The following is a 20,693-nucleotide window of genomic DNA, read 5'->3' on the forward strand; positions in this document are numbered from 1 at the left end:
AGAATGTATTGCTTACTAATTAGAATAGATAATGCTTCATCAATATTCAATATAGGTATCGGAATCCAGTACATAGGTATTTACAATGTTCTGACATCCTTGCTAATTTTTACCATTATCAACATTTTATTGGCATCATTCAAAAACTTTGTCTATCCCGAACGATCCAGTGTCGACGTTTGTCTATTAATAAGTATCCTCAAGATCACCGATTCAACACAATCTACATATATTTTAAAAACATGTGTCAGGACTGTCCTCTCAATGATATCTAGCTTTTTCTCATCCCGTTTGCATAGTGCCCATAATTCTGAGAAATATATGGGTATCTACGTTAATACTGAACGCATGACAGTTTTATAGAGTTGTTTTGGTTTTATTGGCGCTATACTACCCTTTATGTAGGGACTGAACCTGAACGGAATCTCAAATAACGAATCCTCGTGAATTTTAACATAGGTTCTCCGTATAGCGGAAATGGTCATTTATTCTTTCCACTACTATATTATGTACTTTTGCATGAGCGGTAACTTACTAATTCCTGAACACACTAATTATTATGATATTTCCACTATTCTCATACCGTGGGTATTCTGCAAAAAAGCACTAAGTCAAAATTTTGCTGTTTTGACTTAATGATGAGGTAATCTTATTAAGAGTACGCTGTATAGTCTACAAAAACACACACAGTCATATCAAAAAGACATCATCAATTCAGAGAAAAGGCACTAAAACGACTTAGTGCATTTTGCTTCTCTTATTCTCAGGCTATATTCACAAAATTCTGCGTGCGAAACTGCACTAAGTCATACTCAAAGCAATATCGCAGAAAGGAATTTGCCTTTTATATATATAAAACAAGTTAAGACCGTCCAAACTTTCAAACTCGATTATCTCAAAACTAGTATTTTTGACTTAATGCTTATTCGCAGAATACCCACGATACGGTTGTTGCTTAAATTAACACCATTTACAGTAAGGCCAAAAAGTCGATTTTATGGTTGACGAGATGGCAAAGAACAAAGACGAGCAAAAATATTATACCTATATGTACATACAAACATTTTCTGCTCCCACTTTTTAACACGCTACTGAATTCGTGTGATGCATTACACGCGTCTTGTGGTATTTTCGTGCGTCACTGGCATTAATATTCAACACAGGTTGTGCAGTATGATAATATGTCATATTATTATCTCACCTGTGCAGTATCAATATCAGTAAAATGAATATAACATCCTCGCCGTACTCTACTATTACTCTACTATTACTATACTGATTTTGAAATAATGGCACTGAATGTTTTCCGCTTAAATGAATCACAGAGTTGTTTATTTTTACGCAGATTTCCTTCATTTCTATAGCTGCAACGGACTTCAATATTTATTATTATATCTAACGTATACATCTTATCAAAATAAACTTCAGCTTCAAATACTGACGGGCGTTGCGTCCACTTCTGAAAGATTACCTCTATTTTTAATGTTGTCCCTCTGGAAGCCGCGCGAGAATTTCAAGATTATCAAAGTGGTCAAAAAAAAATTTAGTTCAAAATCGTTTCTAATTCCAACTTATTTGGTCGTTTGAGGGCTTAATATTAAACCATTAGATTAGAGTAATGAAATAAAAATTGAACATCTGGACACGAAAAACCAAACATTTAAAAGTACCTGCCAAATATTGTATTTCACCAAATATGTCACCGTGTATTCTTTCTTCAACATTTCGTGACCGTTGTAGAGGCAATTCACTAGAGTGTGTACTATTATAATGATATTAGAATGCGAACTTTTAAGTCTATCGGAAATTTTTGAGTTAGTCAGACAGCGAACGCTGCTCAGAGTAAAAAGTTGATATTTGATTATGTTAATTGAATAAATCGACTTAACATTTCCAAACATAGCCCATCTTCCATATTGTTAGGATTCTGGTGTACGGCGTCCTAATCGCGAAAAATGATACGATAGGTAGGTACCCATTGATTATTCGTCGAGGTAAGAAGCGGAAGTAAGGTTACATAATGACAGCCTAACAAAACCAAGTCCTACAATAACAACTAAGCCAAATAATACATTATTATTCTCATTTAAATAATGAACTCATTTTCACTTACTTGAAAGATTTTTTAGTTATAAGTTATAATTAAAGGTGTTTTCATATTTTCGGATAGACTTACGAGTAGAATATTCGATGGGCATCTGCCGTATAGGAATGCTTGCGAAATCGAGAATCCCTTATTATAAGCTAATTCTAAATGTTAATCAAATCAATTTCCCTGTTTGTTGGCATACAGTTATTAAAATTTAGATTAGCTGCTGTATTAGTTGCGCTTAGTAATTAATCCGTATGATCGTGAATCGTAAAGTTTTAAATGTGAGATTAGCATTGCTATACATATTATACAATCAATCATGAAATAAACACTTTCGAATGCATTCGTTTTCGCAGATATGCTGTAGTTTCATTATTTATGGTGATAGATTGCTTTGCGAAAATGCAAAAGCTCCATTATTATCGCAACGCACGCCTCCTTTGTTTCTGGTCTAGTTGTGAAGTGTGCCTTGTTATAATAGGTGGCCATTTAACTTAAATTGCCTGACTTATGCAAAACTTACAATGATTAAAAATTCCCGATGCCCATTCGGCTGGGAGGTTTCGCATCAGCTGTGCCACGGCCAGTGACGCACACAATAAACTTTTAACAATATAAAACTATTCAATTCAATCCATCAATACGTATTTTTTGTTGAATGTCTTTAATAAAAAAAAGCATGCATATCGTTGGTAATTCCCAAATAATTTAGCCCATACCCTTAGTGTTTTCTATATTATCTTAAAGTACCTACAATTTATTAGTCTTCAGTGACTTTAATTAACGTTGAAATCCAAATATGTACAGCAATTTGTGTACATAGTTTATAACTCCTGGTAAAGAAGACTTCGGCCGACGTATGAAAGTATCGAACCTACCTATTGTAAATAGACCAAATCTACGCACATTTGAGATAACAATTATTGTATAGACGATCTTCCCCTACGATACAGTAGAAATGGCATGAAAAATTAACAACATTGGACAGTACCGACTTGTATATTTCATTACGTTGTCTGGCTTAAATATGATTTACTTATCCATTTGAAGGGAACGCTACTGAGGTTGTTGATTAGTGTACCTAGCTACCTATGCAGATTGTAAACATACTGACTAGGTGAGTGAAATTAGATTTAAAAAAAAAACGAAAATATATTAATAGATAATAGAAAATGCACTGGATTGACGATTATCGTGTAATCAATTTTATTGATGCATAACTAGTTAGCATTATTATTTTATTACCATCACTAATAATATTACTTACACACAAATGCTTTCGATTGTCTACTTTATGCGATATTTAATATGTATACCTATATTATAAACATGTTAGATGCGTTTATAACTGTTTGAGATATGACGAGACAACATGATTATAAAATATTAAGATTACGGCCATGCAATTGTCGCGAAATCATTTGAATTCATTTGAATTCATCCGCGGCGATCAAATCGACTGCCCTCAAATGCACGATATAATGTGATTTCTTAAATTTAATTTGAATGTAATAGTTTATAAATTATCGATATGTTTTCATTATTTTCATGCTAGAACATAGGGAGGCGCCAAGCGGGTGTGTTAGGGGTGCGAAACACCCATCATCATCATCATCAGGGGCGCGACAACCCGGTGTGGGTCCTGGCCTCCTCCAACAGCTCCCTCCACCTGTCCATATCCAGTTTGGCCGCTTTCCAATTTGGTACCCCCAGAATACGGCAGTCACTGGCAGCTCCATCTAACCAGCGAATCTTTGGCCTCCCTCTTCTTCTACGTCCTATTGGATTGCTGGACATCACTCTCTTTGCTGGTACATTGTCATTCATACGGTGCACATGACCTAGCCATCGCAGTCTCCCAGTCTTAATTGATTGAACTGCGCTGCTATCTTCGTACAGCCCGTAGAGCTCAGCATTATATCTTCTCCTCCAATTGGTGCCATCCCTGGTCGGTCCATATATACGGCGGAGAATTTTTCTTTCAAAGATGTTCAGGGCTCGTTCATTTCGCAGAGTTAATGTCCAGGTTTGCACTGGCTTTATAAGTGTATTTATAGTATATTATATTTATAAGTGCTTTTAGTTCGGCGAGATAGTAAGCGGGACTTAAAATGTCTTGACAGACCAAAGTAGCATTTATTCGCAGACATGATTCTCTTGTTGATTTCTTCTGTAATATCATTATGTCGAGTTACAAGAGATCCAAGAGGTCGTGAAGAGTGCGAAACACTCATGCGGCAGTTTTCAGGGGGCGCTGAGTCCGATTTTTATTTATTGATTTTATAATGACATATTTAAAGTATCGTGACGGCAGATCGAAGATTCAGAGTGAATTATATTTAAGAAAATAACAGTTACGTTATAAAGGTCCAACAATTTTTGAAGTAAATAAATTGTCTCATTAGTTGGACATTCAAATTTAAATGGACACTCAAAATTCGCTTCAAATGCGCAATTATGTTTTTGCGTGATATTAAATGTTCACTCACACTACCTACATAGGTATAGAAAGTTTCAAGTCGCTCCACGTTATTAGTTCGAAATGTTATATATTTAATAGGTGAAAATGCCATATATTTTTGTTATTCTATAATTATTTTTACACTTCGATATATTTCATATTTTCTCTAAAATTGTTTTTGTGAATGTACCTATGTATTATCGATATAATTGCGAAGTGAATGAAAAATAGCTATAACATCGTACCTAGGTATAAAACCAGAGGATTGTCGCTTTTATTTCTCGATATTTTGACAGCTAACTACAGGTTCATAATATTGAAGAACGTGGACATTTTATTTGTCCACAACTTCTAGAACTTTCTTATTTTTTTTGTTGAGGGTCTTACGCCCTTTGTAGTCTTGATAATAATACAAAGGTAGATCGACATAAAAATCTTTCCCAACAAATAATTTGATATCGAAAATGTATCTCGTACCATGTCTGACAAGCGTCACTCTATGCCACTAGTGTCATAATAGGTTCACGTTCACTACCTTAGCAGCATCAGCTAATGCAGTGTTTCCTAAACTAGGTATATTCCGCAGAATACATGTAATCCGTGTGGTGTCGGTAATCGAGTGTTATATAAAACGAAATATTACACCAAACATCTACACTTCTGTCACATTTTTCACATTTCAGCTTTTTTCATTTAATCTTTTGGTGGCGGAGTGGGTCCAGCGTTTCTCTCATCGATATTTTTAACCTCGAAATCGTTCGACAGTTGTAATTTCTTGTTGCATCAGTAAATACCTACAGGAGCACAACCTCAAGTTGGTCTTTGAGATTTGATCTCAAGTTGAGATTTCTCGTCTCAACATGTTTTGAGAAATATTGAAAGTTGATTATCGTTTTTTAAAGATTCAAATTTTGAAATTCTTATCTCGAGAATTCGAATATTTTAATTCACGAGATTCGGAAATCTGTATTGATTTAGACTGAATAATAGGAGAATAAAAACCGGTTTCGACTTTTTGACGAAATGCTTTAAAAGGATGTCCTTTTCAACGGCAAATATTAGATATAAAAATCTCTAGCACCCCAAAAAACAATGAACCAATGTCATGGAATCAACTTTGACTCTTATTTATACCTATCGAGAAATAATGGTGATTGGTAGAGCAAGAAAAGGTTTTGTATTATTCTACCGCTCCTTATCCAGACCGAGGTACACCGCGAATCAGTTCTATCCGAATATTTACCAGCATTTTTAATATATTGTTCTGATTAATATTATCATGTACTTGTATTTTTGTTTTTCGCCGTGTAGGTATTATTTTATGTCTGGATTATGCTTTACAGTTTACACGTTATAGCGACAGGTAAAACATCGCCACATTTTTTATATGTACATGGTTTCTACTACCAAATTACACGAAACCGTTTTTGGATTAGTTTTTTTTTTATCTTGTGAGACAAAACCTGTTCCGTATAAGAATTGCATTCTAGTGCTAAATTTTCAATCCTGATCCCGGCATCAAGTACCGCCTACCGGTAAAAACATAATGTCATGTTTGGTATGAAAGAAATTGTATGCTTCCCAATCCCACATTCGTTGTTACATATCCCAGAACGTTTGGGAATCGCCAAGGCGTAAGTCAATTTTATCGACAATAAATAATTCTAATTCTTTATATACTTACTTAATATTTATTATTGAATAGTATGAGGTAAGTAGATAAAATAAATTTTCTTGCGTATTTTCCCACCTGCACGCTCCAATCATGTGAAACGTCACAATATCATGGCATGTGAGGCTATACATAACTGACATAATACGTCACACTGGGAAATGAAATGATGAGCCTGTCGCAGAGAAATACAAAATACAATCGTAATATCGAGTTTCTAATATTTTTTGTCATTTATATTCCCACGACGCTCGAAACCGAGTGGTTAGTCAGATACTGGAATGATGGTTATTTTATTACTTGGTATAATTTCATTATTACACAAAAACTTCTATGGCTTGTATCGATGTTGCGTAGGTACCTATTGCGGATTAAACAAACAAACCCAATCGTGTTTCTGGAATTATAACATTTTTCGCTTGTGTTTGTTCATTTGTAGGCCAGCTTGCGACACAAATCTAATGTTATATTATTGATGAATGATCGCTTATTTTATTTTTAGTTGACATTCAATTTCAGCATTGAAAACTAGGGCAGTATATATTTTCGTGGTAATGAAATAATATTTGAATTTGGCATTTCTTATGAAATCATAACAACCTGCGAAAATCGTGAAAACTTTTTAACAATAACAAAAATATATAAAAATGAATACATACCATGGACTGCAATCTCGGACAGAATTTTCACGATTAGTAACTATTCCCTATCCAATACATTAAAAAATCTAGTAATCTAGATAGTTAATTTAAAAAATACTCACTTAAAATACACATTTTCCCTCGTTAATGAATGAGGAAGAATCATTTATACGAAAAAATAAATTAGGAAATACTATCGGTTTATTCAAGAAGTAAAACAATCTACAAGTTACAATTCCTATTAGGTACTTATATATTATTATGACAAAAGTAGCGAGGTCTCCTAAATTTCACAAATTGAGAAAAAAAAACTATTAATTTAATACTTAATTACAACTGGCTCGTAATCTTTGATTATATTTTAAAGTCAGTGGATATAGCGATGCCAATCTCTATATATATAAAAATCTCGTGTCACGATGTTTGTGGTCGAACTCCTCCGAAATGGCTCGACCGATTTTTATGAATTTTTTGATGTATATTTGTTAGGTATGAGAATAGGTCAACAAGTATATTTCATACCGCTAGGTGATTAGGGTATCTCTATCCAGAAAATTTTTCTTTTATTTTTTTGACAATTTTTTTTTGTATTTTTTTTATTATTTGGCATAAAAAAAATACTTATAACCTCAAATTTTCACTTTCCTACCCCTATCCTCCCATTTTTTAATCGCGATTTTATTATTTTTGTATGAACAAATATAACCGTCGTTCGTATTTCAAACAGAACGAAATTATTTATGTGGTTGAATAACAGATGGCACTACGTCCGAGAAGAATTCAAGAGAAGCGTCGCGTCATTTTGACATTTCATTCGGCAAATCACAACGCAGTGCGTGCAAAATTTTGTACGATTTATTTTAATTTATCTATTTTTAGGTGCGTGTATTACAGTGCACAATGCCAGCAAGACGCAAGGGGGGCCATTTGGGCCGTCGAACGAATAAAGCAACAAACATGCGAAATAGTAGAGTAGAAAGAACAGACGAACAAATCCAACAAGATAACAAAAACGTGCGTGTAAGCATGTCGCAATTGCGTGCATCTCAATCACAAGAGGCACGAGCTGAACGAAATCAACAACGACAATTGGAACGGAGCCAAGCGCGCCGGTTCGTAGTTAACACACGCAGAGCAAATGACCGACAACACCAACAAGTACATCGAACATTTACATCCGCTTCGTTCTTTCGTCTCGCATTCGAGTACGAGCCAGATATTGAATATTCCGCTCATCCGAAAGTGCTGATTGGTGCTATGGACAAAGAATGTCCCCATTGTCATGCGCTCAAATTCAAACATGAGTCAGCCGGGATGTGTTGCGCATCAGGAAAAGTGCAACTACCAGAAATTGAGAAACAACAGAACTATTGAACAGCTTGCTCATTGGCACGGTTCCAGATTCAAACCTGTTCCTGAAGTCCATTCGCACATTCAATTCATGCTTCCAAATGACTTCGTCCGGAGCAACAGAAATAGTTCACAATACTGCGGCAAATGGTCAACAATTCCATTCTACGTTCAAAATCAAAGGTCAAGTATACCACAAAGTAGGCTCATTGCTGCTAATGCCAAACGAACCACATACATTTTTAATCTTAAATTTAATTTCACATCAATCATGTGGATGCACGTTGCGGCTACAATAGCCTCAATTCGCCTAATGCCAGGCGCATCGTCGGCGAACTGGACGCCCTGTTGAATGAGCACAATGAATTATTGAAATTCTTCAAAGCACACATGCACGAATTGCAAAGTGACAATCACGCTATTGTCATCAATCCTGATAAAACACCAGCTGGAGAGTACGTACGTCGATTCAATGCGACTGTTGTTGACGACATTGCTGGAATCATGGTTGGCGACCGCACATCGACGCGAGAAATCGTGATTCGAAGAAGAAACAATAATCTGGAGTTCATCGCTGACACACACCGTTCATACGACGCTCTCCAATATCCGCTAATTTTCTGGAAGGGACAAGACGGATATTGCATAAACATTAAACAACGAGATCCTGTCACAGGTAATTCATTCATTATGAACATCATTACTCATTTTGAATTGAGAAAATGAATGGTTGATGTTTTTTTGTTTTTATCGGCGGTCATCGTCTACAGTGCTCTATTCCTCTTTCTGTCATAGATCCCATCCCCACACACTTACGATACATTTGTTACTTTTTATTTAACAACCAAAATATTCACTAGAAATAATTTATATGGCAGAACAACGTTTGCCTGGTCAGCTAGTCATACTATAATTATTTCAACTCTTTAAAATGTGTACATTTACATAATTATGTGTCGTTAGATTATTCGCGACCCATGATTGGCTTTCCTACATGTTTAGGTTTCATGTATATTATTGTAAAACGACGACATTATGAATAAAATTAGAAGGTAGTAAACACTATAAATAGTGGTAGTTATAAAATCAACTCCCATCAAGAACACTCGGTCGATAATATTAAATAAAAAAAAGTGAAACAAGTCGACAACGAAAAATAAACTACCAATACCGGTTCTTCGGAAAATTATAGAAAATCTCAACAGCTGAGACCCAAATTGGCGACTTGCGAGACCGAAAATATTTAACGTTTTTTCTTTGTATTTCATTTAATTTTGTGAATAATTTGTCGACGGAGTTAAGGCATGCAATTTTGGATAACCACGAAATACTTTTTAATCGAAATCTATAATCCAGAATTATACCAACAACTCTTGCCTCAGTTCATACTTTATACTTAAACATACTCACGAGGACTTTACGTCGTGATATCACTAGACTTCTGGAAGCAAAAGCAGAACCGAGTGGTGATTACCTATTACACCCATACATAGTTTAATTAAAGTATCGTGACTAATGCTCGACTTTTAATAATTTTTGTAATCTAACACAGTTTTGAGTGTGATTGAAATATTTCCAGCTAGCTTTCTTCAACCCATTAATTGTCGGAGCTGAATCTTTCGTAACTTTACACATCGATGTGTTTGATATAAAATATTGTCTTAATCCATAATTTTCTTGTTTCTTTCCACAGTTTGCCTATCGGGTGTAGCAAACCCTCTTCCGCGGGGTCAATCCGGTCCAGTCGGCCCGTCGGACACTCGCGAGGCGTACTTCAACGGATCCTCGTACCTGCGGATGCTCACCAACATCTCTCTCCGGTCGCATACTGGCCTCAGTTTCAGGTCCTGTGTCGGTAAGTCCACAATGTTATTATCTTAATTAATTTATATAAATATTATCACAATCATTGGCGCTACAATTCCGTGTAAACAGTTTTTTCTTTTTTCTAGAAATGGTTTTTCAAACCATTGAGTTTATATCGTTATGTGTCCTTATGGGTTCTTGTATTTATTAATTTGAAGATGCCGAGAAACGTAACCTGGGTTACATTCAGTGTAGTGTAAATTTGTATATAATTTTTTTTTTTAAATTAGCTTCTGTCATAAGAACAACTGTACAGTACCTAAATATGACTGAATAACAATATTGTTGATGTATGTAGCCACAGCTTTCTTCAACCTTTGTTATTTGGTAGAGCAGTGATTCCCAACCTCGTTTGCTTAGCGGAACCCATGAAGTATTTTTAAAATTTATGGAACCCCACCTGGTTGTCACATATTGAGGTCCAGAGGCACATATTATAAACAATGCCTTGATAGGTGACGAACCACAAAATACTTAATTGGGTCACATTAAACTTATTTTTACTCTATTGCTAAAAAGGTTTTAGGTAAGTTACACTTTTTCACAACCTCTTGTTAATTATCGCGGAACCTCTGACATAGCTCACGGAACCCCAAGGAGGAACATGGTTGGGAATCACTGGTAGAGAGTAAAGACTGTCCTTTTTGATTTTTTCATGTTTTTCATCATGACATTTGTATTAATTACAACACTTATTTAATTGTGTTCAGGACTGGTTTTACGTATTTGACTGAAAATTATCAAATAAATACAAATTAATAAACTGACTATATACGAGGGTGGGTCAATAAGTCCTTAGAAAAGCCGACAGGTGGCGCGACTAGTACTGTAAGCGGTTTGTTTTCATGCAGCGGCACTACCGATTCAGTATGCTGCGAAGTTTCAATCAGATTGGTCGGGTTGTTGTTTTTTTATTTTCGTACATTTAAAAAAAAAATTTGCTTGTTTACAAAAATGGAGAAAATTGAGTTTAGAGCTGTTATTAAACATTTTAATATAAAAAATTTGCTTGTTTACAAAAATGGAGAAAATTGAGTTTAGAGCTGTTATTAAACATTTTAATATAAAAGAGTTAACAGCAAAGGAAATAAAAAATGAGTTGGATTTAGTTCACGGCATATCTGCTCCTTCACTTGCAACTATTTATAACTGGTTAAATGAATTTAAACGTGGTCGTACATCAACAAAAGATGAACCACGCTCAGGACGTCCTGTAGAGGTGACTACACCAGAAATGATCAATAAAATCCACGATATGGTGTTAAGTGACCGAAGATTAAAGTTGAGTGAGATAATTGAGGTTACAGGGATCTCAAAAGGTAGCGTCATTTCTATTTTACATGACAAATTGGGCATGAAAAAAGTTTCTGCAAGATGGGTGCCGCGTTTGCTCACAGTCGACAATAAACGCAATAGAGTGGTGGCCTCTAAAGCCCTGTTGTCGCTCATGCAACGCAATCCGGATGAATTTTTTCGTCGCTTTGTGACTGTAGATGAAACATGGATACACCACTATACTCCCGAGACGAAAGAACAGTCAAAGCAGTGGATTGCGAAAGGCGAACCATGTCCAAAGAAGGCGAAAACCGTAAAATCAGCTGGTAAGGTTATGGCTACTGTATTTTGGGATGCACGTGGAATTGTTTTCGTTGACTATTTGGAAAAAGGAAAAACAATAACAGGGGATTATTATGCATTTTTATTGGACCAGCTAAAAAACGAAATTGAAGAAAAATGGCCTCATTTAAACAGGAAAAAAATCCTCTTTCATCAGGACAATGCCCGTGTTCAAACATGTTTACGATCAATGGCTAAAATTGAAGAATTGAAGTTCGAATTGGTCGACCACCCACCGTATTCGCCAGATTTAGCCCCCAGTGACTTTTTCCTTTCCTTTTCCCAAACTTAAAAAAATGGCTAAGTGGACAACGTTTTTTTTCAAATGAAGAAGTCATCGATCGGACAAATGCTTATTTTGAGGACCTTCCGAAAACTTATTTTTCTGACGGTTTAAAAAAAATTGAGAAACGTCTAACCACGTGTATTGAGCTCCAAGGAGTATATGTTGAGAAATAAAAAAAAAATACAAAAATAAAAACTGTTTTAATGCTTTTTTCTAATGAATTATTGACCCACCCTCGTACAATCAACACAAACACAATTTGAATTTTTGATTCCCAGCTGTGTTGACATTTTTGTGACTACAAATACCTATGTAATTTTGAAATACCTCAGAAATAAAATATATGACATGGTACAAGTACAAAATCCTAGAAAAAAATGTACCAAGTGGGCACCAGTGACGAAGGGTGGAGGTAGTCTGGATCCGACATAAATAGTGCACACTAAACTTTGTCAGTCAAACGTATTTGTTTTCATTGAACTAAGACTACAATGTGTAGATGGTGTTTGTTCGTTTTTAAAATACAACTAACCCCTCCCTAAACCAGTGGGCGCCACTCCAACTTACATCTTGTCAGGTGATGTTTCTTATTTATTAATAAGCGCATGAGTAAGAAAAAAACTCTCACTGTTACCTATGAATAATTTCTAATAACTACACTATGTGAGGTACCTATGTAAAATTGCAATTAATTACAAAGTTAAAACGTAGTCATTAGCGACTATTCGCAACAATAACAGTAGAATCAGTAGCTTAATGGATAAGAGGCATCACCCGGAAAGTGAAAGATGTGAGTTTGAATTCTACCGATTTTTTTAATATTTCGTTTCATAAATTTCCATTGTATTCGTACTTAACGACTTTACGTGCCCGGAATTCACATTTTCCCTAGTTTCTGTAGTCCTGTTTTATTTTAGTACATTTAATTCTCGGTTTCACATCTTATTTCCAGCAATTTATGTCTGAAATTATTATATTCAAAATTCAATTAAAATCTAAAATATTTTAACACATTTTATTTTATAAAAAGTTTATTGGTAAAGCGTCAATTACATTGAGCTTTTTTACGAGCTGATTATTGGCAAATTTATAATCTGTCTGTAAATTCGCCCAGTGTAATCATCGAATAAGCTAATAAGCAGGTTGTAAACACTCCACCGAGAAAAGTTGAAAGCCGGTCAACTTTTCACACTACACGCCGGCGTGTGGGCTTACTGCGTCTGCGCAGTAGAGCGATGGTGGTGGAAAAACGAACTACTCATTTTGAAATTTACCTTTTTGACGTTTAATGGAAACATTGTTATGGAGCGTAGCGACCTCCCGGTAAAAAAACGAACTACGTTCCGTCAAAATCGCTCGCTGGCTTGTGGCTTATCAGCGAATGGAAAGTTTTGTGTGTAATCATCAAATCGCAGTAGCTGAACCGCCCGCTTTTAAATTCGCCAATAAACAGCTCGTAAAAAAGCTCAATGTAATTGACGCTTAAGTACCTATATAAAGTTTTATTTCCCTCTTCTTGGTAACTCCCTCATGGCTGAGAATCATGACCACCTTGAAATTCAGTCAACTTCTGAGCAACCAAAACTATCCAACCTTCTCGGTCCGTTGCTTCTATCAGGGCAGAGTGATGAAATGATGAAGGCTACCCCTAGTAAGCTCCTTCACTTGCTCGCTTCAGCGCGCTGATGCTCTTCCTGCTTCGCCTTCCGCGAAGACTACCAAAAACCATCAGTCTCTCCAGTCCGTACTGAATAATATGTCCAAAAACTGCACAATGCATCTCAGGCATATTGTCGAGAGATATTCCTTTACCTGGAGTTTCTAGATGATTGACTGGTTCATCTTGTTGTCCACATTTCGAAGGTATTAATTGCCTTCCGCTCCCTTACACTTAGGGTCCACGACATGATACCATCAGCGCTCTAAATAGAAAAGTTTATGAATGGACAAATGCAATAAAAGTCTTTAGACATCTGATACAGAATGCTACTGAATATTTGGGTAGGTATCATTTTTTAGACGTGCGAAAAAAACTAATTTATAGGACAGCTGTCAAAAAGGATCTTCCTTTTTTCTATTTTTCTTTCTTTTATCAGTTGCATATAAGCAGTGCATGGTTTTTCTACCAACGCAGGACGCCACAGTTTTGTACTTTTTTTTTTTTTTTTAGAATTATTAATAACCATGTCCTTGCTTTTTCGTACAAGGTGGTTGTTAGTAATTTTGAACAATCACAAACACCCAGGCTTTGAGAAAAACACATAAATGTTTTTATCATGACCGGGAATCGAACCCAGGAACTCTCGGGTGGAAGGCGAGCGCCTTACCCACTGCACCACGAGAGCCGCCGTAAATAATGTATTTTTTTTTTCCGACCATGTCCGATCCTAATAGAATCACAGAGCCTCCATAGGGTGGAGGTTTGTATTAACAGATTTTGTTTTTACGAGAAATGGATGTCAGCCACTTGCTCATCCTGTTAGGTCCATACTCTGACTCATACACAAATTGAAAAACAAAAAATATCTTGTTAATGTTTTATATATTTATTTTTATTTATTTATCCATGTAGGCATATGTATTATGTTCCAGGACATTCATGATTTTCTAACATTTACTTTTTCCGATGATATCAAACCAAACTAATTCATGCATTGACAAAATATTTCTCTCGCAGGTGGTGAGCTTTTTTCTCAGCGCTACGATGGTTACTCGATCCAGCTGTCAGCGCTGGTGGACTATGTCCTTTTAACATTGAAGGCCCCCGGCAGGCCGAAGGTGGAGGCTCGATTGCCTCTACGGCCACTCGACAACAGATGGCACTACGTCGGACTACTTTATAAGCATCCGCAACTCACGCTCAGCGATGAGAGCGGACATTCTGTGGTTAGTAAACAATATTATATCAACCATACTCTTGAGTCTTGACTATAGTCATCAGTGACTTATACGAACAAGTCTGTATTAGATTATTTTTTTTAAGAAGCATACTGTTTTATGTTTTGGCAATAATTTTAATATTTAAATGTCCGCTTCTCAACTTCGTCATGTCCATTCACTCTTATTCTTTTTGTGCTATCTTCTGTCAAAAGTTGGCAAATTGTGGTTCATGCTTGCAACCATTATTTTTAATAAAAAGTGTTTTAATAAATTGTAGTGTATAAAATGATTATACACTAGTCACGAATTGATCTGTAATTCACCAGCGATTAATTTTAGCTTCTATTTCTTCTATATTTTGATATACGATATTTTGATTTTATATTTGCCATAGTATATAAAAGACTTGAAGATTGGATAAATAAACAAATGTAATATTATGTCAGTTTTACTCTGTCCATGCTGTCTCGGACCAGAAGTGGTAATAAGTATTCTTTTTTATTAATTGAACTGGGTATTGGAAATGGTATTGAAATATAGTTATTTTTGTTAATTCTGAATCATTACATCGACAATAAAGTAGAATTAACTAAAATAACTTTGTTTCAAAACCATTACACTTTTTTAAATAACTAAATATTAATGTTTATTTTACAGATAGTGGCAAATGCCACGTACAATGCGGACGTGCTGAACTTTCCCGAAGTGAAGGAAGACTCAACGGCGCTGGTGGTTGGTAACATGTTCAGCGGCTGCATGATGGAGGGACCCAGCATTGTCTTCAACGTTTCGCTACATCATCCACACAATGTTGTCTTCGGAAGGTGTCCACTAACTACTGACAAGTGTAAGACTCCCCTAATATTTCAAGCAGCAACGAAATATCTGATTCCAGTTGCACTATATCAATTAATGCAAAAATTAAAATTAAACGGTAACTAATATTGTTATCTTAATATGGTTTATGTTGATCAACGTTACATTCAATATGGCCAAATTATCTATATCCTGATGTGTTTCAGATAATGATATATTTTCTCCTGATTCTTGATGTATTATTTTATTCTCTTCTCTGCAGTATGAAGATATTTTATAATGGAACTCAGTGTCAGTGCTAGTGAGATAGGGAGTTGATACCGAAGCGGAAAGGAAAACAAAAACACTTATATTATGCCCTGTGCACTGAGCAATAGAGAGTACAGTATATGGCATAATATCAATGCGGTGTTATAATTATTAACAGATGAAAGTATTTCACCGTATTTTACTGAAAAACTAGTCTAGGAAAAATGTCATAATCATTTAGTCAGTGCGCAGCTAAGAATACTATGGCTGGTTATGCACCACGCATGTAGACCAATTTTAATATGTTGTTTTATTTGTAGGTGTGGATAAGAAGGATGTATTAACCACTCCGCCAGTAGATTATTGCTACAATGAACCGTGTATGAGGCACGGAGTATGCATATCCAGATTAGACAAGTAAGTTGACATTAGTGAAGTTCTACTTATATAATATAATAATCTCAATCTGATATTGTTCCATTGTAAATATAATTCTTCACTGACTTAACTGCTATTTTTTCTTTTATCCAATTCAGATACGAATGCCATTGTACGGAGCGGTATTCGGGGAACAACTGCCAAATAGAAAATGGATCTCCTTGCAAATCATCCCCTTGCTCCAATGGAGGTTTCTGTGAGGAGAATAAACAAGGAGACTATACATGTACCTGTGCTCCAGGATTCCATGGTACATTTTTATTTTAATAATAAATGTAGATAACGTGATGAGATCGTGTTGAAGAAAACCTTCTCTACTAATATGAAGCCATAATACAATAATATGAATCACCTGAAAACAATTACTTGTGGTCTACTATTTAAATTGGCTGTGTTTCATTTCGCATTGCGGATTTATTTGTAGCAAACTTCACTATTTTCAACTGCATCTCTTATATTAATAATTGTAAACGCATTTTCATATCGACTGTAAAAAGGAAAAAGGGCGTAATCCACACAAAGCAAATTTTACAGGAGGAGCAAAAAACGTTTTTTCAATGATTTTCTGTCAAAATCAAAATAAAAAATATACACAGACTTAAAGTGCATAATGATTAATAATTTGGTGTATTATTTTCCCAATCTGACATTAATTACGTAAGTTATTACAGGAAAACCGATAAAAATGATGGTAACATCCTTTTTCCTTACCAATTTCAAATGTCGTATTCATAAAATACAGTGGACTTACGCAGCAAATAGCCTTTTTTCACACTTATTTTTAATTAAATTCTTGGGAATGTATTTCTTTATAGTGTTTCACTAGGTGTTTATTTAATATTTTTTCATTTCCTATGGTTTAATTATATTAAGTTTAAAATTAGAACAATCATAATTTATTATTTTCAGAAAAAAAGTATTTTATTAAACCATAAATGACACATAATCATTACATAATAGTAATAATGATAATAGTAAATATAGCAAATATTTTATTATATATAGATAGACATAGTATATTAATTCAAGCTAATCTTAGTTATTTACAATACTTATAACAAATAACCAATATTTGCGGATGTATTTGGTTCTTGACAATCACTTGTCACTTTGATCAGTGGCTTCTGACAACAAATTAAAACAAAACGCATTTTACTCGAGATTTATGTTATTACTATAAATAATACGGTGCATAATTATAATTTTTGTCCATTACAATGATTTTAATCGTAAATATAAGCGTACATAAGACCAAGTTCAGTTTAGAATTGTGTTTGACATGTCACATAACCTCGGTGTTTGAAGTAAATATAGCAAATATTTTATTAATTTTATCATCTAATATGAACAAGAGATCATTAACCAATGATTAAGACACAATATAAGTTGTAACATAATGTTTTATAACAATTTACAGAGAATTAACGATGACGCTTCACTTGTGCGGCATAACAATTTCAAGGCGTAATTTTAAGGTCATACCATTTTTCTTTGTGTTGTTTATTCCATCCATGTTAACACCACACATTTTAAGAATATTTTAACTTCTTTCTATTGCCATTTTCACTGGATTAGTATACTTTAAATGAATTTTAATGGAGAGTGTCGAAAAACGTGTTGGACTGTCAAACGAGCGAGCGAAACTATTAGGTGGCTTAATCTTCATTATGGTTCATACCTGAGCCAGCCGGCCGTCAGCGTTTAGTAAAACTGCCATTATCCTCATACATTTACGGTTTAAGTTGCTTACCGCCCTTTTCCTTACCACAAAAGATTGCTTAAACGACTTATAATGTCATTGACGTGGTTTGAGCCCCTTTTCCTGGACGTAAAATTCACACGCCCTTCATTTCTAAAAACTAAAAGCTAAATTTTCATAATAATTCGTCATTTGCAGCTTAAATCCTTTGGGCATACCATGTATTGAGTTGAATACTTTGCTAATAACAAATAAAACCCACTTTGCAAAAACTGAGGCTTACGCCCCTTTTCCTTTCCACAGTCGATATCATTTTAAATTCACCAAAATGGTCATTTGGATAAAATATTATTGTTAGGACCAATTCATGAAGTCACCAAATCCGTGTTGTCGTGAGTGAACATAAGAATCAGACTATGTGCAATTGAATCGTATTTATTCACTGAAAATGTGCAGATGTTGCCGAGATATTTAGGTGAACAATCTCAAATATGTCATTAATATTGAAAAATGAAAACGACGATGGTGGCTGTAAACAAACTGCCATGTATCAAATTCCATTCTGCCAACTTACAAAATATCATATTGCTCTGGCTACCAATTCTACCACAATAAAAGCGTTTCATAAAATAATGACTCGTCTTGTGTTCAACCTCTTTGGATGAAACACATCTGTCTGAAACATTTTATCTTTTTACCTAACTATATTAAATGTAACAATACAATTCTTTCCATAGGTTTACGCTGTGATTTCGAAGTGAGCATACATCCATTATGCATACACAACCCGTGCCAAAATAATGGAACCTGTCGCGTTCCGCCCAATACTGACAATTATCTCTGTACATGCATGACAGGTGAGTTACTAATAGTTATATTTTATTTTTAACTACATTTATTACCCAGAATTTATTGTATTAACCTAAAATCTATACGGTCTGTTATGTGGTATAGGCACCGACAGTAGAGCATAGTTTACCTGTCTGTTCCTCTATACGATGAGTAATGAGCCTTCATACTGTGGAGAACTATATTTATTCAGCTCCATCTCGTAGCAGATTTGGTAAGGTGTAATGAGTGTATTTTTTACAACGTGTTTTTAACTTCGTATTACACCACAATATGTAGGAATTATTAAACGACACATAGTGTATAATATATATACAAATATATATATATATCGTCACTGTTCTGGCAGTAGACACTAATTCGAAAAAATGACATATTGAGTTAGTACCAAAATGTTCCTTATTTCAAACATTACCGTCTGGAAACCTTCTTAATAAATAAACAGTCTTTACTCTCTCTACGATTACTTAATAAACTCACATGATAGACCATTATTTCAAATTTTTTAACAACTTCAAAGTCAAATTACTCAAAACTAGTATTCTCCAGTTAGTGTGTTCTGCCAGAATAGAGACAATATATTATTTTTAATACTACTAATGACAGTAGTGTAGGTATTACATGAACACCCAGGTTTTGAGAAAATACATACATGTATTCTGACCCCACCGGGAATCATACCCCGAAGCCCCCAGGTGAGAAGTCAGTGATTTACGTAATAAACTACAATGGTCGCCAATTATGTAATAGTTATACATAGTGAGTCTATTTGCTATTATCACCGATAGTGTTATAGTGGCAGAATGTCTGCCTCTGAAGATATTTAGATTTTGAATACCATATCTGGCAAAATTCGCATTTTATATTTTCAATCACTGTTTGATTCTATACCTATATACAACAGTGGCGAAGGGTGGAGGTAGGCTGTTAAGATTCGCTATAAATGGTGCACACTAAGCTATGTTAGTCATATGTATTTGTTTTTATTGAATTAAGACTACAATTTACAGATGGTGTCAGTTAATTTTTAAAAATCAATCAAGCCCTGCCTAAACGAAACCATAATAGATTTGGTCTAATTTGGGCAATACGACATAATTGTGCACAATTTTTCAATCTTAGTTATTTGTTTTCGTTGGATTAAAACTACATGTTACACATATTGTTGGGTCATTTTTTTAATTCATTAAGCCCTGCGTAAACCAAACTATAATAAATAAAAAATATTATTGTATCTATAAAATACTCAAAGTTATGTATGATTTAATTGCATAATTTAAGATATTTTATAGATATACATGTATTTTTTGGCTATTATCTATTATGGCTTGGTTTCTCGGGGTTTAATTGAATTTTAAAATCTAACCAACATTATCTGTAAATTGTAGTCTTATTTCAATGAAAACAAATATGTATGTCTGAAAAAGTTTAATGTGCACTATTTATGGCGGATCTTAACAGCCTACCTCCACCCTTCGCCACTGATATACAATGGGTGGGGCAAATGGTTTCTCGTAAAAATGGTTTGTTAATATAACTTCACTGTTCGAAGGCTCAGATACTCCGCTTAGAAGCGAAAATGGTAGTTTACCTTTTACTTATTTGACATTTTTTGAATAGGTTTTATGGGATCAAACTGCGAGACAAATGTTGATGATTGCTTGAAAGCACCACAGCCTGCATGTCAAAATGGCGGTATATGCCAAGATGGCACCAACAACTATACCTGCATATGTACCAACACAGGTAAGTTTTATTAGCACTGTCAATGACTTAC

The 20,693-nt window shown here is 34.7% G+C and overlaps 1 protein-coding gene across 2 annotated transcripts in view; it reads left to right on the top strand.

Moving 5' to 3' along the window:
• The window catches only part of crb (cell polarity complex component crumbs), a 99,950-nt gene that overhangs the window by 38,256 nt on the left and 41,001 nt on the right, over positions 1–20,693 (top strand). For both annotated transcript variants that reach the window (XM_085947107.1, XM_085947108.1), the window contains exons 2-8: positions 9,910–10,071; positions 14,663–14,871; positions 15,523–15,712; positions 16,251–16,347; positions 16,467–16,618; positions 18,805–18,924; positions 20,537–20,662. In XM_085947107.1, coding sequence (XP_085803233.1) covers positions 9,910–10,071; positions 14,663–14,871; positions 15,523–15,712; positions 16,251–16,347; positions 16,467–16,618; positions 18,805–18,924; positions 20,537–20,662 — 1,056 coding nt within the window. The remainder of the gene's footprint in view (positions 1–9,909; positions 10,072–14,662; positions 14,872–15,522; positions 15,713–16,250; positions 16,348–16,466; positions 16,619–18,804; positions 18,925–20,536; positions 20,663–20,693) is intronic.

The sequence above is a fragment of the Rhyacophila brunnea genome, unplaced genomic scaffold, assembly GCF_057557595.1.
Source record: "Rhyacophila brunnea isolate RB1 unplaced genomic scaffold, BYU_Rbru_1.0 scaffold_2, whole genome shotgun sequence".
Lineage (NCBI taxonomy): Eukaryota > Metazoa > Arthropoda > Insecta > Trichoptera > Rhyacophilidae > Rhyacophila > Rhyacophila brunnea.